This window comes from Juglans microcarpa x Juglans regia, chromosome 3S, assembly GCF_004785595.1.
Source record: "Juglans microcarpa x Juglans regia isolate MS1-56 chromosome 3S, Jm3101_v1.0, whole genome shotgun sequence".
In the NCBI taxonomy this organism is placed as follows: Eukaryota; Viridiplantae; Streptophyta; class Magnoliopsida; order Fagales; family Juglandaceae; genus Juglans; species Juglans microcarpa x Juglans regia.
Genome location: NC_054599.1, coordinates 22,146,063 through 22,169,551, shown reverse-complemented (window position 1 = coordinate 22,169,551; position 23,489 = coordinate 22,146,063). Strand labels below are relative to the sequence as shown.

Sequence of the window (23,489 nt, the reverse complement as noted above, 5' to 3'; positions counted from 1 at the left end):
TTGCCTCTTATTATTTATTTTTAAATTTTTTTGGGAGAACTGCAGCAAGACCCATGGAGCTCTACTGCAGCTACCACGTCAAGTGCCGCCATACCAATGATGAGACCTCCTCCAACTGCCTACCCATATCCATGAAGCAACCAGGTGATAATTTCTTGGAATATTTATTGCAGTTAGTGTGCTTTAATTTTCTGAACTTCAACATTTCCTCTAATTATGTGGGTTGTTTAAGATGCGAGGGATAATATGTAGACATATTCTTGCCATCTTTTCAGCTAAGAAAGTCCATGAGTTGCCAGAAAAGTACATATTAGACCGGTGGAGGAAAGACACAAAACGAGCTTATACTATTATTTCGACCAGTTATGACGCTGTTGATCAGAGACCCGAAACTGTTAGGTATAAACGTATTTTGAGAACTTTCTATGAGGTAATAACAAATGCAGTTTCGTGTGATGGGCATACTGAGGAAATGATTTCGAACTTGTATGCGATGAATGAGGTATGACGCACATCGAAGCCCTCCAACATAGATTCCAATGTTGGAGGAAGTACCGTGAATTCAGTCATCGAAGGAAGTTCCAAAAGGGTGCTAAGTCCCCATGTTGTCAGAGGCAAGGGAAGACCCCCGTGTAAGAGGAGGATGTCGACGATGGAGGAACAAGTGAAGAAAATTAAAACTAAGGCTACGAATAAGAAAAAAGATAAGGGAAAAAGTAGACTGGTGAGAGCATATTTATTGTCATTATTACCTAATGTTAATATTCGAGTATTTGATAATATACTATTACTTCCACTTACTTGTGAACTCATTCGTATTTTCGATGTTGTCAGAGGTGTAGATTGGATACCGAACTATTGGAAAGCAGTGAAAACCAACTCGGCTTATCAGGAATGAGGATGCAAGAAAATGTACAAACTCCCACAATGGTCAATGAAGAAAGTGGACAACATCCAGTGATAGAGACACAAGAAAGTGGACAACATCCAGTGATAGGGACACAAGAAAGTGTACAATTACCACTTGAATTCATTTTATTGTATAGTTCGTTGTTTTTTATGTGGGTCTTACATTGTCTGCTATTATGTTCACAGATGCAACTAGGAATGGATGGAACACAGCCGGAGATGGCAGATGGAACGCAGCCAAGCAGCTTCTTGTAGCAAGATTTTATAGATCCATTATGTTTGAGAATGTTGTGTGTTGATAGAATTTGGGTTGGATGTGGTTTGTTCGCATGTGTGTTAGGGGTGGTTTTGTAGGAATTTGCGTGTTGGTGTTGGTGTTGGTATGTTGGTTATGTATTAGTGGTGAAAGTGTACGTTTTGTAAATGCGGCTTAGTATTTGAGCCCACATTTTGCACATTTTGTATCCAAGTACGCTATATATGTAAATTGGAGTTTTTATCCAAGTACTCAATTTATGTGGTTTTGATTGAATGTGACTGTCATCAGTTTATGAGTTGAGATTATACTGTGTTTGATATTGCCTCTTATGTCCACGTGGAAAAAAGTAAATCAATAAACCTGTAATTTATTCCTGTCAAATGTTCTGACAAAATGATCAAGCTGTTAAGTCATTTTCACGCATATACATACTTTTTTAATAAGCAGTGGCACGTTCAGACAAAATAAAGTCTCAGGATTGAAGATCAAATACAAATCGAAATATTGTCTGAAATACATAATTTTAAAGTCTCGACTTACAAACGCTAAGTTTGTATAAAATACAAATACAAACTCGTCAACGCAGTGAAAGTATCAAATACAAGCAAATAAATATGGCTATTAGCCAAAGTACAAGAAATAGTTTGCGTGCATGCAGCATATCGGCTTCTTGACTGCGAAACTGGTTTTGATCGTTATGGAGTACCAACTCCCTCTTCCCGAACTCTGCTTCTCTTTTTTGAAGTTCTTCATATTTCCTTAATACTTCTGATTCTCTCTTTTTAAGTTCTTCATCTTTCCTTAATACTTCTGCTTCTCTCTTTTTAAGTTCTTCCTCTTTTCTTAATTCTGCTTGTCTCTTTTAAGTTCTTCCTTTTTCTTAATACTTCTGCTTCTCTCTTTACAAGGGCTTGCTCTTTATATTCACTACTATCTGACCACTTGAAAGACTTGCACTGCGGTAACCCCTGATTATAAATAAAAATCAAGTATGTTTGACGACAAAATTTTTGAATAAAAAACTGAAACACACAAGTACTATTAATTGCGTCTACCTCTTTGTTGTACAGTGAACACCCAAAGAATGCTCGGCCGGGATTTCTTCGAGTATTTGATATTCTAAGTACAGCTTGATTCCCACAGTTGCACATTGGGACGTTACTCGATGTATGATTAAGCAACGACGTTGAAGCAACTGATGACAACGTTCTAAATCTGTCAACGAAATAGAACAACACCTCCAACAATGAAACAGACCAAACAATCAATAGTCCAAACCAGAAACAGCCCAAACAATCAATAGTGAACTCATCAGTATACTATCTAAAACCAATAGAAACAGCCTTAACAATCAATGGTTGTTCTTGTGAAGAATTGGAGCTATGAATTCAACTGGGCATTTTTTAGGTGAAGATGGCTCTTGTTTGTGTGATATATGTTCTTACTTTGGCTTGTTGTGCTCTTTTCGCCACACCATTTTTTTTAAAGTTCCTTTGTGGCATGACTTTCGTTGTGTCTATTTGTTCTTGGTTTTGTTTGTGCTCAAGTATCTTCTTTTGGTTGCAGTTACTCACTCCCTAGCTAAATTTGTTTCTTTTTTCTGCTGGGGTAACTCCTCCGTTTGAATCAAAACCCTTGCTTGTTGTTTGCTTTACCACACATGATGATTGAATTTTGAGGTATTTAGTATTCTTTTAGAGTACTAAGAAGTGCAGTTTGATTCCATAGAATCTCTTAAGCCGATTCAGTGGAGAAGTTGGATTGAGAGGCTCTGACACTAGCCCATTTGAATTTCTGCATTCTTATATTGATTAGGATGCTTCTTGTAATTTGTTGTTTGGTTGAAATTTGTAATTAGGATATATGCTGACATGCTGGTTGTTGAGTGTAAATTGTTAGGAAATTCTGAAATTTTGCCAAAACCCATGTGGGCTTCTGAGTGCATACAAAATTTATATACTGATATGAGTATATTTCAATACACAAATTGTGTAACCTGTTTCTCAATGAACTGACCACATGTCGATAGTTGGGAAAAAAAGGCTTCTCCCCTAAAAAATACTATCTAAAATCAGTAGTGAAACTTAAAAAATACTATCTAAAATCCTATCTTCCACTGAATTAGCTGTCTGTACTTTTGTTAAAGTTTCTGTACTTTTGTTAAAGTGAGTTGGTTACTCCTCATAGTTGTAGTGAGCTGCAAGATGTTTGGCTTGTACTTAAAATTGTCGGGGAACCAAAGGGAGAAGGTTGTTCATCAGCCTACAGTGGCCCAGCAGCAGAAGCAGCAACAGCAAGTGCACAGTCCTCCTAAAGGTGCTCAGAAGTGGAGGAAGAAGCTCCTGCTTGTATTTGTGTTGCTTGGAATTACTATGTCAATTTGGTTATTTTGGTACTTAAATGAAGGAATCGCTTTGAGGAGGAAGGAAACACTAGCCAACATGTGTGATGAGCGAGCCTGGATGTTGCAGGATCAATTCAATGTGAGCATGAACCATGTTCATGCCTTGGCTATTCTAGTCTCTACCTTTCACCATGGAAAACATCCTTCTGCAATTGATCAGGTTAAATTCCCATCTTCCTTAAATGTTTTCTTTGTATATTAATTGTTTTACTTTAATTGTATTTACAAGCATATGTCAATTATTACAATCATATTCAACCCTCCGTACATAATAGTTGCGTCCTTTACAAAGTTACCCTCAAGTATTAACTAAGAATCCAATGGTATAGTTTCTTGAACTGTAGTTGTAATGTGCAATGTGGATAATAGTCCATGATTGGAAAATCATGCTAATGGTTATCTTTTCCTTATGTGATCATGGGCATATAGTCATGCAAAACCTTTCTGAAAGGATGAAATCTTTGTGAAGTGTTGAATTTATTTATTTGAGAATTCAGCTTTGATGTAAGAAACAAGTCATTAACTCACGAATTAGTATGCTGTCACGCGACATTCACTTTGGAGTTTTCTCTTTTATTATAGAAAACATTTGGTGAATATACTAAGAGAATAGCTTTTGAGAGACCACTTACTAGTGGTGTTGCTTATGCTTTGAAAGTTCCTCACCTAAAGCTCAACTTGAGCTAACCCACTAGTTTATAATGATTTTGTCCAATAATTATGCTCTCTGTATGGTATGGTTTGTCCACAATCATATTCGCAATCACCAACTTTCCAATGAAAATTTCCAATTCCATCCACCAACAATTTCAAATAAAATGTACCATATTCATCTTAGTTAAGAAATTTACCTAGGATGGCGCCGCTTGGTGGATAGCTGGAGTGCGAATCTTCCTCGGCGTCGCACAGGTACATTAGGGTTAGGTTTAGGTTCGGGAGAGAGATCGGGCAGGGGAGAAACGAAGAAGAAGAAAGGGGCGATGAAAAATCGAGAAACGAAGGAGACCACGAACGATGATGCAGATCGAGTGATTACGGGGAGAAAGAAGGGGCGAATTCGAAATCACCCTGGGAGAGCAGAGAGTTCTTGGGAGGGAGGGAGACGGATCCAAGAAGCAGAAAACAAAACACACCGTTTTGGAGTAAATAAAACGGTGCGTTTTGTTTTCACGTAGGATGTCATCCGCGGGGAGGCCTCAATCGGGACTGCGTTTAACTTTTTCTTTTTTTTTTTTAATCCAAGAATGAAATAAATAATAGTCGGTTGCACTGCAGTTTTGCAAGCCCGTTGTATCTAGTAGAGCTGTTTTTATAAATTATCTGATGTGACATAAAAGTAAATTGACGATTACACCACGATTTCTCGTCACAGTTGTACGCAGAAGATATTATTCTTCGTTACGAATGTTATCATCTCTTGCCGGATAAATTAATGTGTAGTATTTTAAGTGATTTGTTATATTAATTTTTTAAACTAAAAATTAATTAAAATAAACTAAATCAGCCAACATGATTGACTCGAGAACTATTTCGATGGAAGGACCACAATCTAGGGTATCTACCTATCGCTGGAAAATTTAATAAAATCTTAAATGATTAAAATTCCGTTTAAATATAAAAATATTTTTAATTTATCTCATTTTATTATTATAATATTTTTAAATTCACGTATAAAATATAATAAATAATTAAATTTTTTTAAATTTTAAAATAATAATAATATTAAAAAATTATATTTTAATAATATTTTATTCAACTCATCTAAAATTATCTCAACTCATCTCACTATTTAAATGAACCCTAAGACCTCGTTTGTTTTCATAGTCATTCTCATCTCATTTAATGATTACAATATTTTTAAATTCTCACACAAAATAAACAAACAATTCAAATTTTTCAAATCTCAAATAAAAATAATATTAAAAAAATATATTTTAATAATATTTTATTCAATTTTCAATTTTATCTCATCTCATTTTATTTGTAGAAACAAACAATACCTAATACTATTTGTCTAATGCGAATCCATATTTTGATTCAAACCGATAAATACATGTTAGACCATATGAAAGTAACTCAATAGCCATTGAGCTACCACCATTGATAATTAATTACAGTTATTTTGTATCTAAGTAATTGATATAGAAAACACTCAAATTATGTTAAATCTGGAGACGTAATTGAAAATAACAAATTTATAGTTAAAATAGTATTGTTATTCTCAAATAAGTTGATATTAAAATAATGGATGTAGTAGACGATAACATAAACTACAGTATTACTTATATTCAAAATCTTGATATGTTAGTCAAGTCATGCAACATATATATTTATATTTCTATATATCACGTAGTTTTTAAAAGAACGGAGCTTTGCTCTTATGAAGCAACGTTAAAAAAAATTATATTTTCAAGTCAGTGTATAAAATATAAATAATAAATTATTTATATAATATAATTTAATTTAAATAATAAATATTAAAGAATCATAAGTCTCTACATGCTTCACGATATCGATGTGCCAAAATGCAGTTGTGACATTAAATAATAGTCCGAAAATACATAAAGTGAAATACCTACCCATGTGTTTTTTAAGTGGACTTTAGACGTAACAAAAAAATTTAAAGTTGTAAATTAAGTTGAATTGAGATGATAAAATATTATTAGAATATTAATTTTTAATATTATTATTATTTTAAAATTTTAAAAATTAAATTATTTATTATATTTTATATTAAAATTTAAAAAAATTATAATTATAAATTGAGATGAATTCACTTTCAAAACAAAGCCTAAAATAAAATATTTTGGGTAGGCTTCCATTTGTACTTTGGTGTACATGCACAAGTCATGCCTGAGAAATAATTTCCCATTTATGGTGTAAAAGTAGAAGAGGGAAAAAGTTGAAATTTCAAAATCAATTTCCAACGAAATATACTCACACTTGAAAAACCAGCTTCAGTCCCTCGCTGCCCTCTCTCTCTCTATCTCTCTCTCTCTCTCTCTGTGGACCTACTACCCTCAATCCTCTTGTTGACTTCGTAGTTCGTGGCGTATCCTTCACTCCCATGGAGCACGCCAATGAGCTTCCCTGCGACGGTGACGGCATTTGCATGGTATGCAAAAAGAAGCCCTCCTCGCCGGGCGACACTCTCACCTGCAAAACATGCGCCACGCCCTGGCACGTCGCTTGCATCCCCTCTTCCCGCCCACAAACCCTCGTCGATGCCCTCCATTGGGACTGCCCGGACTGTTCGTTGATCTCCCCCAAAACATGCGCCGATGCCGGACCGTCGAGGAGTTCCGGAGACCTGATCGCGGAGATTCGGGCGATCGAGTCGAACGGGTCTCTTACCGAGCGGGAGAAGGCGAAGAGACGGCAGGAGCTGATGTATAAGGGCGCTCGATCTTCAGATGGAAACGACGATGACGACGCGAATCCCAAGAAGAAGGGGATGATCACCGGCGATAACGAAGTTCTTGGTATTCTCGATAACAGTTTGAACTGTTCGTTTTGCATGCAGTTACCGGAAAGACCTGTGACGGTGTGTGATTTCGTTTTCTTTCGTTTGTTTCTATAATTTCTTGCTCTGTTTGGCCAAGTAACCTCACCAAATCACATTGTGCATGCTTTGCGTTTTATTTTAACTTCACAGTAGGGAAAACAGCTAAGCTGTTCAGAGTATACATTATCGTGTTTGTAGCGCAGTGAAGTATTATTTGTAGTAATAGGTGGTTTTCCACTGGGCATTGGATTCTTCATTGTAGATTTTGAATCTGTGCTGTTGCATATGGAGTATCTCTTTTTACAATCTTCTAGCTGTTTCGGTGGGCTTACTGGCAGGGAGAATGCTGTCGTTTCTTGTAGCCGCTATTTGAAATGGGAATTCAAAGCTGAGAGTGAATGGGTTTTTAGCTGTTTTGGAAGTATTTTGAAATGCCTGGGGCTTTTCTATGTTATACCAGATTAATTTAGTTCTGAAGCCGTCACAACGGCTACATGTGAATTTATAAGCATTTTCTTTAATTGTTTCATTTTAATTCTTTCCTTCTGTGCTTTAACTGGTTAAATATGATGAATAATACGTCTGCTGGTTAACTTAAAAGGCAAATGGATCATGATTGCGTGGTAGAGGGCGTGGGTGCTTCTGTAATTGGCAGCAGCTCGTGACCTCATTATTTTTTCTTGTTGTTTCAGACTCCTTGCGGTCACAACTTTTGCTTAAAGTGCTTCCAGAAATGGATTGGGCAGGGCAAGCGCACTTGTGCAAATTGTCGCAATAAAATACCAGTTGGTATGGCAAGCCAACCTCGGATAAACTCTACACTTGTCATTGCCATTCGAATGGCAAGAATGTCAAAATCAAATGCTGTAGGGGGTCCCCCAAAGGTTTATCACTTCATACGCAACCAAGACCGCCCAGATAAAGCATACACTAGTGAACGAGCAAAGAAAGGTGGAAAGGCCAATGCTAGTAGTGGAAAGATATTTGTCACAGTCCCTCCTGATTATTTAGGGCCAATCCTAGCAGAAAATGACCCTGAGAGAAACCAGGGTGTGCTGGTTGGGGAGACCTGGGAAGATAGGCTGGAATGTAGGCAGTGGGGTGTGCACCTTCCTCTTGTTGCAGGAATTGCTGGGCAGTCAAAGTATGGTGCCCAGTCGGTGGCCCTATCTGGAGGCTATGAAGACGATGAGGACCATGGCGAATGGTTCCTCTACACAGGGAGGTATTTTCTTCTCAGTACTATTGACATTCGTACTTGAGTTCTGGCTTTAGTGAGTAATTGGGTTGCTTTTACCAATTCTTTTAATGAGCTGCAGTATATTCATAATGACTAATTTCATCTATTCAACAAGTTTTTTTGCATCTGCTTGATGCTGTTCTCATATGATTGTACGGAATAAAGGTTTTCCATGATTATTTTGTCAAAGAAATGGTCGGTAATGGTCATATTAATTGAAATATTACTATTAAATTTGGATGGATGACATGCACTTACTTAGAATTTAGTTTTTCAATAGAAAAAGAAGACCCTGGTTTTGTTTGTAGTATGCTGCTCACATCTTAAACGAATGATCTTTTCTTGATTCCTTGCAATATAGCGGTGGAAGAGACCTTAGTGGCAATAAACGCACAAACAAGGAACATTCTTTTGATCAAAAGTTTGAAAAATTCAACGAGGCATTACGAGTAAGCTGCCGGAAGGGTTATCCTGTTCGTGTGGTGAGGTGAGTCATTTTAATGAAAATTCATTATAATCTGGTGGCATGCAGCTGCATCTGGATCTTTGACTGTTAAGGTCTTTATTGCAAATTTCTTATATGTGGAAAAAATAGATAATGCTGTATTTGCATAACCAATCTCAGTTTTCAAACAATATAGAAATATAATGGCTCACTGTTCTGGTGTCATTTATAGTAGTCATAGATTCTTCATAGTGTGCATGAAGCAAAGTCACTGGATAATCATAGTTTTCAACCTCTACAAGTTTGGTGGCATATAAAACAAACATTAGAAATTGAAAAGGTTAATGATCTTATCCATTCTGTAAACATTTTGTTTTCCTATGAACTTACAGTTAATGAGCGTGCATGTTAAAAGAAAACAGGGTGAGATGAACAAATGGAAGGTATCGTTTTTCCTAAACAGGCAGCCAATGCCATTCTCTTTGTGAAAAACTCCACGAAATGTTGGGCCTCGAAACCCTTATTTTTTTGGGTACTTACATCACTGTTTCATTAACCATTCGGTAGAGATTCTGTTATTGGTCATCAGTTCCATCAAGGGGATCATTTCACTGTATAAGCTACTTTTTGTTTTCTTGCAAAAAAATACTTATAGCTTGAGACTAGCTTAGCTGCATGAGATTGTTTCTAAAGGTGTACACCTGTTTTGTATATTTATCTTTTTCTTAATTAAATTGTTTTGGGAGTGGGGGACAGGTCTAACAAGGAGAAGCGCTCTTCTTATGCTCCAGAGACAGGGTTACGTTATGATGGGATTTACAGAATTGAGAAATGCTGGCGGAAAAATGGCACTCAGGTAAGATGCTTATGACCGTTAAAAGAAAAACAATAAAATAGCCGCTTCTGCTGTGTTTTAGCTGAACTTGTTCAATGATAAATTGTATTATGTTTAGGGATATAGCTTCTTAACCGATGAATGTTTGTTTTGTTAGGGGTATAAGGTATGCAGATATCTTTTTGTTAGGTGTGACAATGATCCTGCCCCCTGGACAAGGTCTGTTATTTCCACCCTGTCTCTCTCTAGGGATGTGTGTGTGAGACTAAATCTTTGGAGATGATTCTGTAGTGATGATCATGGAGACCGGCCAAGACCACTGCCTATCATTAATGAGTTAAAGGATGCAATTGACATGACCGAAAGGAAGGCAACTCCATCCTGGGACTATGATGTAAGCTAATGTCTATTACTTCCTGTATTCAAAGGGGGTTCCCTCTCTGTCTCTTTCTAATTTTTTCTTCCTATTGTTTCATTTCTTCTTTCCTCTTTGGTGTACACAATGTCTGCAAAAAGTATCTGGGTATAAAAGATTGTTTCTAGGAGTCTCTAAACCTTTCTATTGGGCTCTTAGACTATTTAGCAAAGAGGGTAGATGTTGATTTTTTAAGTGTCCTAAACTGTTCCATATTGATTCTCAGGAGGAAAGAGGCTGCTGGAGGTGGAAGAGACCTCCACCATGTAGCAGAAAACCGGTCGATAACAGAGAATTGGAAGAAGGGAAGGTCACAAGGAAAGTTACACAGCGAGCACAAAATATGCCTGTGAAAGCTAAACTTCTGAAAGGTTTATAGTCCTGTATAATTCACATTTATAAAGTTCATTTTCATCACTCATTTTCATGCTTTACCATATTTCAACCCACTCTGATGCCTGAGAAGTCATGCTTATTTTAATGCAGAGTTTAGCTGCCACATCTGTCGGAAGTTGATGGCTTTCCCGCTTACCACCCCTTGTGCTCATAACTTTTGCAAAGCTTGCCTTGAGGGTGCTTACGCTGGTAAAAGTTTCATGAGACAGAGGACATGTGAAGGCAGACGAATGTTAAGAGCACAGAAGAACATCATGAAATGCCCTTCTTGTTCAACTGACATAGCTGACTTTCTTCAGAATCCGCAGGTATGCTTGGTAGATCACACAAACTTGGGTTTTGACAGTTCATATAATGTCTGGACATGATTTATGCTGAACAGTTCTAGTGAAAACGTTTCAGCATCACACAAGCCTGCAATATGATCACTGGTTGATGGATCTTCTAATTAGTTGGTTGAGGCAAGTGTAGTCTACATTTGGTTACCTGGAGGAGAGGGCCTTGGGTTGGGTATGAGTTTTAGTTTCCAATGGAAATTGAACTATTTTATTCTGTCCTATGTGCCATTTAGAATGAGTTGATTATGTTCATTGCAGTCGAACAAGTTGTTTGATTCTAAACTTGTGTATCACAGGACTTGTTAGATGACAATTTTTTTTTACGTGCCATTTAGAATGAGTTGATTATGTTCATTGCACTTGAACAATTTGTTTGCTTATAAACTTGTGTATTGCAGGACTTGTTAGATGACAACTTTTTTTTTTTTTTTTTGTACAAAAGCGATGACATTTTTTATTCAGCTGTAGTGTTTACGTATCTGTAGTGACCAGCCCTCATTCTCATTTTGCAACCATCTCTTTTGGTTGCAATGCTCATCAAAATAGTAAGGAGTGGCACAAACTTATTTGTGATATCTGAGTTTCTGTAACAGGTTAACAGAGAACTGATGGAGGTGATAGAATCACTACAACGCACAATTGAAGAGGCAGAAAATATTGAGTCAAGTGAAGAAATTGATGGCACCCACCAGAAGCAGGATGGAGTTGATGACAGTATAGAAATTTGTGATGCGAGTAATGCAATTCTGAAGGAAGCAAAGGACAACAGTTTGAAAACTCAGATTGCAAGTGAAGTTTGGCAAACTGAAGCAAGTGGTGACAAATCTAAATTAAATCCTGGTGGAAAGAAAGGGAGAACATTCTCTACGCAGCATGATGCTGCTGAAGTTCAAAATGGTGTTGATGATAATATTAAAGCTGAGAAGGCCTCCAGTAACATACTACTAGATCCTGCAGTAGAATGCAAAGTCAAACAGACTTGCAAAAGGAAACAGTCGGACAATGGAGGCAGCTTGTCAACATTGGATGTTGGAGTGAAGACTAGAAGCAAAAGGGCTAAAAATGCAAGTGGTCGAATGAACTGATTGACCATCAGTTCTGCTTCATCATAAACGAAAGCTGGAACTGTGGTATTGGTACCTCTCCCTCTCTCTCTCTCTCTCTCTCTCTGTTGCTTGGGGAAAGTGCGCACTCAAACTAGTTATAGAACTGCTACCCTCCTTGTACATTATCTTTAGTTTGAGAACAATGAGGGGATAGTGGATGGTTCCATTTTCTGGGATCCATGTAACTTGATCATTGAACATGTTGGCGTCTTAATTTGATTTTTCTAATGATGATCGGGCATTTTCCTTGGATATCTCTGTAATGTTTCCAGGTTGAAAAATGACTAAACTCCACGTATTAGCATTAAGATGTCATAAATAGAGCATGCACTTGAATGGTGGCAAGGAACTTGACTCGTGATATCTTACTCCTTTTTTCTTAAGAAATGGTGCTGCAACAGCTGAATGTTTTTATGAGAACAACTAGTTGCATATTGTTAAGATCTCACATTGACTAAGCATGTGATTGGTTGATGGTTTATAAGCTCCTAAGCACTCTTACCTTGTAAGCTAGTTTTCAAGGATGAGTTCTACCTAGTGGATTTATAACAAATAATATCAGAATCACCCCACGTCTAAGGCCATGTTGCGATGGTTACAATTGTGCGGCATGGGGGGTGATGCCGGCATGACAGTGTTTACCCTGAGCTAGGAAAAAACCTAGTGCACAGCTAGCTTGTGTGAGCGCTAGGACCGCCGTGGATGTTGGCTATGGAGCATTGTGATTGTTACGATCTCACATCGACCAAGTATAAGATTGGTTGATGGTTTATAAACTCTTAGGTACCCTTCTCTTGTAAGCTAGTTTTTAAGGGTGAGTTCTACCTAATGAATTCATAATACAAATCATTTTAATTCACTGCCAAACAGTAAAAGAAAAATGGGAAAATTATTGTTGAGGTCTTTGGGATTTAATCATGGTAATGCATTGCCACGGTGGTGGATACTTGCTACGCATAAATAATGTGCTAGAAACGAGAATTATAGAAAGTACATGTGAATTATAGAAAGTACATGTTATGTGGTTCGCCGCAGAGTTTTTCCTTTTTACATATTTGGTTCTTAGATATAAAAATGGTTTCATCTTATTTAATTATTATAATTTTATTAAATTTTAATATAAAATATAAAAAATAATTCAAAATTTTTAAATCTCGAAATGATAATAATATTAAAAAATAATATTTTATTCAATTTTCATCTAAGATTATCTCATCTCATCACACTATCCAAATAGGATCTAATTGAGCACTCTCATTGGATTAGCTAAAGTTAAAAGACATTTTTTATGAATGTAAGAGAAATTTGACTTTTAGTTATTCCATTCACATAAATCTCCACATTAGAATAGCTATTTTTTTATTATATAATAATAAAATAATATAAGATGAATTTAGTTTTAGTTGTTTACATCAAATCTCCATATTAGATTATATATTTATTCATTATATAATAATGAATAATTAATAATTTCAAAAATATTTAATTTTTTTAATTATTATTTTATTTTATTTTATCATATTTTACTATTCTACTTATTATATATTAATTAATAATCATATTCTTATTAAATTAATATATTAATTATGATAAAATATATGATAGAAAGAAAGTGAGAGAGAAATAATTAATAAAATATGTATTTGATATATGTACAGTAACATTCAAATTTGAAAAAACTTTTAAAAGTCACTGTAGCTAGATTCTAAATATTTGAGATTTGATTAATTTAATGTGAGCATATTTTGTTTTTTAATAGATAAATATTTTATTAAATTTAACTTTTAACTAATTCAATGAGAATGTTATAAAGGGTATACTTCGTAGCTAAGTTGACAACTTGACATTGATTGGCTCAGCTTGATTTTGAACCATTTTGATTTTTTTTGTGATTCCCACCGGCCATTTTGTGAAGGGTAGGCCTGAAACTTGTTCTCCGTCATGAATATTAAATGGAAACCTCATCACTTCGTAGCTGTATTGGACTTTGTTTTGATCCATAAGAGTTGCATAAGGCCCAAATTAATTCAGACTTTATGTGCTTTGATTTGTACTGGCCCCGAAAAGAGGGATTGCCCAAAGATCATCTTTGACATAGACTTTAGTTGGACTTTATTCAGACTCTTCAGCTAGTTGATATAGACACTTGCTACCTCAATTACGTCTCTTTATTTATTTATTTAAATTACATGAATCACGCTTTTAGAGAGAGAGAGAGAGAGAGAGAGAGCGAGAGACAGAGAGAGACACACACAATGTTGTATGCTCAATATTATTTATAGGAACAATATTAAATTCTAGACTCCGGCTAGAGGGGTGGGAGCTTCGGCTCCCTTTCCCTCCCCCCCCCTCTCCTCCTTCCTCTTTTATGTAGTATTTTATTTTTATATATTTTTAGGTAAAATAAGAGAGAATCACAGATCTGGATCTTCCCGCCGCCCATAGGCCAGCATGCGCCCTGCCACGGTGTTGCCCAGCCGCCAATCTTCAAGACCACAGAATGCGGCACCAAACGAAGTGGCGAGTAGCCCGCACGCGCGGGTCGAAGTTCCGGCGTCGTTCGGAGCGTGGCATTCACGCACCACTGGAGAGCTCTCTGCCAACGCCACGCACGGCGTTTCTGGAATCTGTGAGTCCGGGATCTCCAAGGTCGACTGTCGGTTCTCTTCCCAGAGTGGCGAGTGTACTGCACGAGCCACAACTGCCTCTGTGCACTGCTTTTTCCTTTTTGTGTAGTTTTTTCTTTGTAGTTTCTTTTGTATAATGTAGTTTCTAGGTAAATAAAAATTAAAAAAAAAGTAGTGCCTTCGGACTTTGGTCTGAATGGAGTTGTAGTCCCCCCTCTACGTTGACTAGTTTTGGTGGGGTTTGGTATACCCTACCCTACTTAGTCGGGGTATGGGGTTTTGTAACCTCTGTCATGGACAGAGGTGGTAGTTTCTCTAAGATTTAGGTCTTTAGAGATTTACCGTCTGGACTAAACCATGTCAGTCACAAAAGTGTACTGGAAAGTTACTAACGGTTATAATTGGTTTATTTTTCAAGTCAACTTTGTAAGTCCTCTCTTAATGAAGAGTAATATCTATTTTATATAAAAAAAAAATATTAAATTTTAGAAAACGTAAATGATGTGATTATCATTATTTATACTTAACTAATCTAATGTGTGCATAAAGAGAGAATTTCTATTTGATTAACTTTTAAGATTAGTTTGGATTCAGAGATAAAATGAGATGATTTTAAATGAAAGTTAAAAAAAAAATATTGTTAGAATATTATTTTTTAATATTATTATTATTTTAAAATTTGAAAAAGTTGAATTGTTTATTATATTTAATGTAAGAATTTGAAAATATTGTAACGATAAAATAAAATAAAAGGAGATGAAACACTTTTAAAATCCAAATGTGACCTTAATTAATTTTTAATTTTAAGATTTTATAAATTTAAATGCGAAACGTTAGATATTTCTTATAATAAAAGAATTTATGATCTAATTATCTCACATTAAATAATCATATTATTGATAAACTTATTTTTATAAAATCCACGTTAGTTTATTAAAAAAAATCCATTATCATGCATTGAGTGGTATTTCAAGATTTATCATCATGAAGCCTGAGAGCACAATTCACCGCTTCGAAAGTAGCCGCAAAAATTGACGTCCTGAGGAAGCCGAAAGCAAACAAAAAAAGAAACAGAGAGAGAGAGAGAGAGAGAGAGAGCGCCAGAAATGGGCCACACACAGCCACCACCCCCACGCAAAGTGCAGCCTCTTGTCTCTATCGTATCGATATGTATACACATCAAATCGCCCCCCCTAATCCCATGCCATGCTTTTCTTGGGAAGGGGACACTTCCCATGTCAGCCTTCACGCTTGGGCGGTTTTCAATAATTAATTATATACACGAAAAAAAAAAACAAAACAAGAGAAGCGAAAGCTCCAACTCGAACTCGAAGCTTCTTTTTTACCTCTTTGTCGGTTTCTGAGTGACTTCTTCTCCATCCAATCTTCAAAGCCACTTTTCTTGGGCTTTGGACGGTCTCAAATGGCCCACTGGCGGATTGCTTTTTTGGGCAAGTTGGCACGGCCCACTGCACCTTCTGCATGCGTAAACATGTCTCTCTCTCCCCTCCCTTTTTCTTCAGCGTACTAGCTTTTTATCTCTGGGGGCTCGATTCCTGTCCCAAATGCCAAAAGCTAAGAGAGAAATCTTATTTGTCTTCATACGTTTATCAAATAAATAAGAATAATTTTTTTTTTTAGAGATATTACTGTTACTTCTAATTTATATCACTTAATTTTGTCTCTAATGTAATAATATAATATGATGCTAATGTGATGCTACCTAACTTATTAAAAAAATAAAAACATAAACATAAAAGATAGAAGAAATCTATTTTTTTTTTAATAAGATATGTGGCACTATAGTGTGATACTACGTCAATAAGGCAAAATGAGTGATATAAATTAGAGGGATAACGGCATTATCATGCAATACTATTATAAAAGAATGATATTACAAACATGATAAATAATATTTTTCTTGTATGGTAGTATTTTATTTTATTTTATTTGTTATTTTTTATGTAAAGTAGTACCAGATGCACTCGAAGGCTATCTGAAAAAAGATGGGATTCACCATTAAAAAAAATATTAAATATACTTAAGAAATACTTACAAAAAACTTACTTTTCTACATGTTAATTATTGATACTGAAAATCATGAAATTTGAATTTCATAATAAAACTAATAAAATGAGTCTTATAAGTAAAAGTAGAAGTAAAATTATAAATACACGTAACACTACTAAATCTTTAAAAAAATAATTTTTTCTTGTGAGTTTCATATTTACTCAATTTTTTAAAAAAGAATGTGTGAGACTTACACATTTTAAGATTATAAATATCATTTTTTTACTGTATATAATAAAGAAAATAGCACTTTTTTTTCTTATTACTAAAAATGATGGGGGTGATCATCCAGCTTTTCTACATGGACAAGATTATGGTAGGACTTGCATTTCCTTTACTCAAAGGGATTTGCTAAGTACAAGCGGTTTGACGTACCAAATCGCGTACCAACACACACATAATTTTTTTTATTATAAAAATAAATAAATAAATACCTTACATTTAATATTAGTGTGCGAAATCACTTTCAAGAAGATTTTTCCTTACTGAAAATATGAATTTAATTAATAAATCTATAAAACAGTTAATACTAATTATCTAAATTAATGCGTCGACATTCAAATAATTAGATGTACATGCATATCGGTGGTAATGGGTTGATTTAACTTGGATGGAACTTTAATATTTATCAGCATGCATGCGGATATCTGAATATAAATAAAAATTATTATGATGACATATTGTAATTATGTGAGATATTGGTTATAATGGCATAGTGTGTGTGTATATATATATATACATATCCAGACACGTCAGTCAGTGGTGCAAAATATTAAGGTGGACCGAGCCAGAATCTTAATCATTCCGAGCAGGACAAATAAAAAAGTGATAGCTACATTTATATATATGTAACTCAATCATTATGAGAGTAATGCTACAATTGCAGCCATGCTTTGAGCTTTAAATATTGCTGATCCGCTCCACACATGCACCTTAATTTAGAAAATGGATCGATTCTGATCATCGATCGAGATGAACTCATTTAATTACGAATATTATTATTCATGTAATTTCACATTTCACGTTAATTAGACCCCCCATTTTAAGTGATAGCAAGCTGAACTTCAATAATGCATGTCCACCCTAGAGCTAGATTGCCAAGGCTAGGGTCTCTCTCTCTCTCTCTCTCTTTAAATAAATTATTAATTCCAAATTAATTATACGAACTTCTAGCAACTCCTTCCACCTTGCCTAGTCTATCTAGGGAAAAAAATATAAACACAGATATTAATTAATTACTTAGTAAAAAAAATTAGTGTTATAATTAACTTTATAATAAAATTGACATGATTTAATTTATATAATACGTTAAAAATCTATTTTATAATAAAAAATAATTTTATAATCTAATATTTTAAAAGTTTATTTTTATCAAATTTATTTTCAGCAAAAATATTTCTATAAAGAAAAAAGGACAAAAAACATGAGTAGTAGTAGTACTACTACTCACTCCTGCATGATGAAGATCTAGAGCGCATGCAGCAGATATGGCGGGTGGATGTGTTTTCTAAGGTTATGTAAATCTATGATGGATCATGTGTGAAAGAGTCGCGTGCTTTTGATAGGGCGGGGCCGGAATCCCCATTCCATCAAATATTAAATATATATTCCGCTTTAACTTTGAAGCGACCTCACTTTTTGGAGTTTTTTCATGATACGTACGTAGTAGTAGTACTATTACTGTTATATATAACTGGGGTTATATATTCGTTATATATATATATATATAAGATCACTGACTCATCATGTCGTACGTGACCATATATGTTTTGACATTATTAATGCACATATATATATATATATATGTATGTTGATCCCGGGCATGCACTTACAATATTTAGAATAAGCCAACAAGGCATGCATGCAACAAGACTAGCTATGATCTCCAAGTGATAAGATATTCATGTGAGATCCGATACATTGAAACATGATGTTTCGACGTTGTTTGACAGACAACAAAAAAATCGAAAGATCCCTAGCTAGCTAGCTAATTGCCAAGCTAACTGATGATCAAGCTAATACCAGGCCAAAAAACAAATGATAACAAAATAAGAAAAAAGTAGGCTAATGCGTTTAATTTCGAACTACGCACATCATGATCATGATCACACCAATCACGTCCTATATATTATAGGCTTATACGCAGCTTGAGCTTGCAACGACAGAAAGAGTAAAAAAGGGTACAACATATCCATTCCTCCAAATGGTTTGTACGTATTCATGTTTGTAAATATTAATCATGTTTAGGCTAGCTAGTTTCATTCGTGTTCTAGTTACCTTGATCTAGACATCATGATCATCATTCGATCTCAAGCTTTTTCTTCCCCTCTTTCTAAACTTGTGCAAGTACCCTTAATTAACGTTGGCAAGCATTACTAACCTGAGTCATGCAGGACGTAATTAAGAGTAATATAATAGCTTGTGTATATATATATATATATTTAGGCCGCTACCTGGGGAGAGTAGAAATTAAGCAGCACCTCAAAATACCAATTAGAAGTAAATGGGAAGGAAAGAGATCAAGAAGATCTACAACAGTACTTGTAATATCTGTGATTTAATTTAAAACCTATTAAATCATTATATATCATGATCAAAGGACATATATATAATATCGGCCAAGCTATGATCAGACATGGCTTCAAGTTATTATCTTCTCATAAAAAATAAAAAAAGTTATTATCCGAACACTTAATTAAGATATATATCTAGAATAAGAAAGCGACATATTGAAAGTACACTATAAGAAAATTATTTATTTGTAATTAGTAATGACTATTCTCAATAAAATGAGTCTATTTTTATTACAAATAATCATTTTCATTGACAATAATCAATCATAAATGTTCATTTTTTTGGTAGTGAGGGTTTCACCGTCTGTTTATAAATTAGTTTTTTGTTGTTGTTGTTTATATATATATATATATATATATATCAAGTATTTTTCTTAAATATATAGATATATATATTATATTGTCAGTAAAATTCACGCAAACAATAATATAATGACAAGACTCGCACAAGATTTGAGCTTCTTCCGCTATAAATCTTGGGATTGGGACAAAAAGTTGTCGAGAATCCAAATCCATATACAATTTTTGCATACAAAAGATAGTGAAATACTATTCATGCATATTGCCATAGCAAGGAATGCTGCAAAATCATGTCCCGTTTATGCATCAGTACAGTACGTTCGCTTTCCACAAAGCGACAAGGAATCTCTTAATTAATGGTACTTCAAAGTAGAAACTAACCCAAGCCAAATCTCTCATGCATAATATAGTACTTGCCAAGCTTAGGTACCCGGCCGGCCCGAAATCTATCAATCTCTCATTATACCAATTAATTAAGCAGATGATTATCGGGTGTTATTAATTATAAATCCATGTCCTCCCCATACGAATCAAACATCATGTCATCAACTAGAGTAACTTCCAAAATGCCAAGGCCCAAAACTGTTAAAAAGATATAAAATAAATAATAAAAATTTACATTTTTTCATCAGTTTAAATTTTAGAGATAAATGATAATTTCACGTAGTATCTATTGAAGATAATATCAAATCAATAATCATGAAAATTATCTTCAACATTATTAGAGTAGAAGTACTGAATTTGAACTCTAACTCTATATTCTATCTTATTTAATTAAATATTCTGCATGTTGTGCCACCTATTAAATGAGAGACTGGCTCACATGTAAGACTAAAAAGTACTAAGATATAAAATAAATAATAAAAATTTATATCTTCTCATGCATCAGTTTAAGCATTAAGACAGATACTGATTTCAAAAAACAATATTCAGAAACTAGCTGCTCCTCATTAATTCCGTGGCCGGGGATAGATCTCCTGTTATTGAAACAATCGAAGGGAAGAGTTGCAAATGATGATACAAGCACTCACAAAGCTGGATGGATGGATGGATACAAATATATAACTAAAATCATATATATTACATATATCACTCGCTTTATAATTAATTAATGGGATTGCTAGAATTGACGCCCTTTGTCATCCTCTTCCTGATCTTGTCTTTCTTGGTGGGGATGATGCGATGAGGCGGCGGAAGATGGGGATGAAAATGACGAGAATTGAGAAGCAAAAGATTCTTGATTAAAGAGACTCGAAGTGTAATAAGGGAATTCAACATCAGAACTGGAAAGAAGCTGTGCGTACTGATATAGGCCAGGGAAAGTACTCTCCTGTGGCAAGGTCGACGGAGGGGGATTAACAACCGGTCCTGGATTTTGCACAGGTACTGCAGACTGGGAGACGCTCGTATTTCCAAAACCCGAGGGGTATCCAAATTCGGACGTTCCCTGAACTCGTTCAGGAAAATTAAGCTTGGCCTTGGTGCCTTTAAACCTTAGAGCTGCTCTATCATATGCCAGGGCTGCATCCTCAGCGGTTTCGAATGTGCCGAGCCAGACTCGGGCTGCTTTTTTTGGGTCTCGAATTTCGGCTGCCCATTTTCCCCATGGTCTTTGTCTTACTCCTCTATAGTGTCGTCTTCTTGCATTCTCTTCACAAGTTCATGCATGCAAAAAAAAAAAAAAAAAAAAGGAGATGATCAAAAGGCCACAACACATGATAAGAGGCATTAATATGTACTTAATGGATTGATCATGTGATACGTCAAATTATAAAATAGATCTAATGGATCTCAAAAAACTATGTGAGTTTATAGGTTTACTTTTATATAATTTATATAATTCCTTGTGTCCGTAGCAGCTCTCTAGGGTTTATGTTTCGAGTCAGCTATTTGACGCATGCAATTATAAACATGCTGCTCCCCTAAGTTCCTAACATTTTCATGCATGCATAATGTGGCCGAAAGCTCGAAGTGGGGCATCAGCTGCACTTTTCCACGATAAAAAATTAGTACCACTACGTACCATGACAAAATAAAAAAATTCTTAAAAGTGGTTTACAAATCCCGGCGGCCACATGCATCATGCAGTTCTGCCTAATTCTTAAACTCTAACCTGAGAAGTACTACTACTGCAGTACTTTGGTTTAAGGCGTACGTTAATTTGTTTTTATTACTCTGAGCTGGAGATCGAGGTGAGAAAATTCATTTCACAAATTAAAGAATCATGTGATGAAAATCATTGTTTATTTTATCTTAACCTAAATGAAACAATAAATCTATTGAATACAAACTCATACATTTTTCCTTTAGTAGATCAAGATCAGAAGCATTATTATTATAACTAGTACTTGTGTTAGGGGCCCGGTGGTTTTAAGGTTAAGAGCTAGCTAGGCAAAAGAAGTAGTGATTATTTTCACTGCATACATAGGAAGAGTGCGTAACTCCACCCAAACTTTTATCTGCAGCAAACAATGGGCTGGCTAGCAGAATTAGCTGACTTTTTCAAGCAAGTTAGGCAGACTTAAAGCAATGAATAACATATTTAGAAATCTTAAGAACATGGCATGACAGATATAGTATAATTATAGCAAGGATAAGGTTAAAGGTCACTTGGTCAAAGACGGAACATGAATATTGGAAGGATGGTAATCCACGGAACATATATCGATCGTGAACATGAGTACTAGTGGAATTTAAAGCTTTACTTGATGCAGGAAGATGCAGTGTGAAAGGATTTTCATTCAATCAAGAAAAAAGAAAAAGAAAAGAAAGAAGAGACAATAAACATTAAAAATGTGAAATAGATGAAAAATCTGAGAAAGAAGCATGAAAATTAAGAATGCATGTCTCCATTTCCATGGTAGAGAGAGAAAGAGGAAGATCAGATATTTACGCAAAGTAGGATATGTACATTGAACTTGACTGAATGAAAATCTATAAATAAAAACATAAAAGAGATATTTTCTGATCCTTTGGAATCTTTTTGTCCCATATGTATGATCTGGTTGGCGTTATTCTTAAGGTTGAGTTAGGAACCCAGATAAACTTATTTATCTACCGAGGACGATGATTTTTAACCTTTTTTACAACCGCAAAAAAAAAAAAAAAGAGGATCCACGTACAAGAAGCTATATATGATCGATAGAGATAGATCACGACATCTTTGACAATATAACTATTGTCAGAGCAATCAAAAGAAGCAAAATCAGAAAACTTTGACGATTTATATTATATTAAAAAATATACGATATGAACAAGTACTTCCGCATCTCATGAACTCTAAAGACCCACAAAATTCAGCAACTTTAAATCCATAAATTACAAAGGATCGTAAAAACACCGGCATAATAGTAGATCACTAGATCAACTAGAAAGTATTAGTGCTCAAGCTTGCAAGCCATATATATATGTTGGGTACCTTGATCTTGAACCGGTTGAGATGAATCAGGTACTTCTTCTTTCACCGGACCCGCCTCATGGATGGTTAATGGGGTTGATTGCACCAGCGAACTTTGCTGATCTTCGATCGTTCCCATAACCTGAGTGAGAGCAGAAACCATGGCAGACATGTCGTCAGTATCATGTGATGACCAAGAAGATGCATAAGCTGGGAACTGATCATGCTGATCTTTCTCTTTCTCCTCTGATGTTTCCGAAGGAAGTGGCCGCTTTCCATGCCTCCGATCCACTTTTCAAACTTGTTGCAAGCTGATGAAATGCTATTTTTACGATACTATTAGCACTAGGGCATCCGGAGCATGATCTGCTTTTGCAGATATATATATATATATATATATATAATTTTTTTTTTCCTTGCAATTTGTCCGTTGGGGGAATTTAAGGAATGGAGACAAAACCGCACCGAATAGGTGCTCTTGATTGTGCTTAGAAAAAAAACTCCTATGCCGCCTTACCGCTCAATTTGACCGCTGGAAAATAATGGGTTTAGATATTATTAAAGAAGTTTTTTTCATCTTTTTCGGGTTTTTAACTTTTTGTACTGAGTTTATTTTGTTATATTCGGTAGTGTGCGAAAGGAAAAAACTGGAGCTGTGCTAGGGTTACTC

At 35.1% G+C, this 23,489-nt stretch overlaps 3 protein-coding genes across 5 annotated transcripts; 2 read left to right on the top strand and 1 right to left on the bottom strand.

The window, feature by feature from the left end:
• Positions 1-245: 245 nt before the first annotated feature.
• LOC121257421 lies at positions 246-1,467 on the top strand. 2 transcript variants are annotated; one of them, XM_041158417.1, is made up of 3 exons: positions 246-724; positions 835-1,011; positions 1,096-1,467. In XM_041158417.1, exons 1-3 carry the CDS (start codon positions 644-646, stop codon positions 1,162-1,164), a joined length of 327 nt encoding a protein of 108 aa, XP_041014351.1. In that variant the 5' UTR covers positions 246-643; the 3' UTR covers positions 1,165-1,467. The 2 variants fall into 2 exon arrangements, with proteins under 2 accessions (XP_041014351.1, XP_041014350.1); XM_041158416.1 differs by having other exon boundaries at positions 835-1,467.
• Positions 1,468-6,510: 5,043 nt separating this feature from the next.
• On the top strand, positions 6,511-12,099 carry LOC121257420 (E3 ubiquitin-protein ligase ORTHRUS 2-like). Of its 2 annotated transcripts, none has more exons than XM_041158414.1 (9): positions 6,511-7,116; positions 7,770-8,302; positions 8,679-8,804; positions 9,519-9,618; positions 9,755-9,816; positions 9,889-9,991; positions 10,239-10,383; positions 10,499-10,716; positions 11,340-12,099. In XM_041158414.1, exons 1-9 carry the CDS (start codon positions 6,640-6,642, stop codon positions 11,829-11,831), a joined length of 2,256 nt encoding a protein of 751 aa, XP_041014348.1. In that variant the 5' UTR covers positions 6,511-6,639; the 3' UTR covers positions 11,832-12,099. The 2 variants fall into 2 exon arrangements, with proteins under 2 accessions (XP_041014348.1, XP_041014349.1); XM_041158415.1 differs by lacking the exon at positions 11,340-12,099 and adding an exon at positions 10,811-11,330 and having other exon boundaries at positions 6,533-7,116.
• An 8,284-nt stretch (positions 12,100-20,383) lies between these two features.
• LOC121257419 (ethylene-responsive transcription factor ERF113-like) lies at positions 20,384-23,246 on the bottom strand. Its single transcript, XM_041158413.1, has 2 exons — positions 22,841-23,246; positions 20,384-21,072 (listed from the first exon to the last, which is right to left on the bottom strand). Exons 1-2 carry the CDS (start codon positions 22,989-22,991, stop codon positions 20,543-20,545), a joined length of 681 nt encoding a protein of 226 aa, XP_041014347.1. The 5' UTR covers positions 22,992-23,246; the 3' UTR covers positions 20,384-20,542.
• Positions 23,247-23,489: the final 243 nt, after the last annotated feature.

What these genes read in the sequence shown, in the direction of transcription:
- LOC121257421 (XM_041158416.1), top strand. Translation starts at nt 644, where the DNA reads ATGTCGACGATGGAGGAACAAGTGAAGAAAATTAAAACTAAGGCTACG. An exon ending in ATAAGGGAAAAAGTAGACTG is followed by an intron (nt 725 to 834) that starts GTGAGAGCATAT and finishes CGATGTTGTCAG; the next exon opens with AGGTGTAGATTGGATACCGA.
- LOC121257420 (XM_041158414.1), top strand. Translation starts at nt 6,640, where the DNA reads ATGGAGCACGCCAATGAGCTTCCCTGCGACGGTGACGGCATTTGCATG. An exon ending in GGCGGAAAAATGGCACTCAG is followed by an intron (nt 9,619 to 9,754) that starts GTAAGATGCTTA and finishes TTGTTTTGTTAG; the next exon opens with GGGTATAAGGTATGCAGATA. An exon ending in CTCCATCCTGGGACTATGAT is followed by an intron (nt 9,992 to 10,238) that starts GTAAGCTAATGT and finishes ATTGATTCTCAG; the next exon opens with GAGGAAAGAGGCTGCTGGAG.
- LOC121257419 (XM_041158413.1), bottom strand. Translation starts at nt 22,991, where the DNA reads ATGTCTGCCATGGTTTCTGCTCTCACTCAGGTTATGGGAACGATCGAA. An exon ending in TCAACCGGTTCAAGATCAAG is followed by an intron (nt 21,073 to 22,840) that starts GTACCCAACATA and finishes GAACTTGTGAAG; the next exon opens with AGAATGCAAGAAGACGACAC.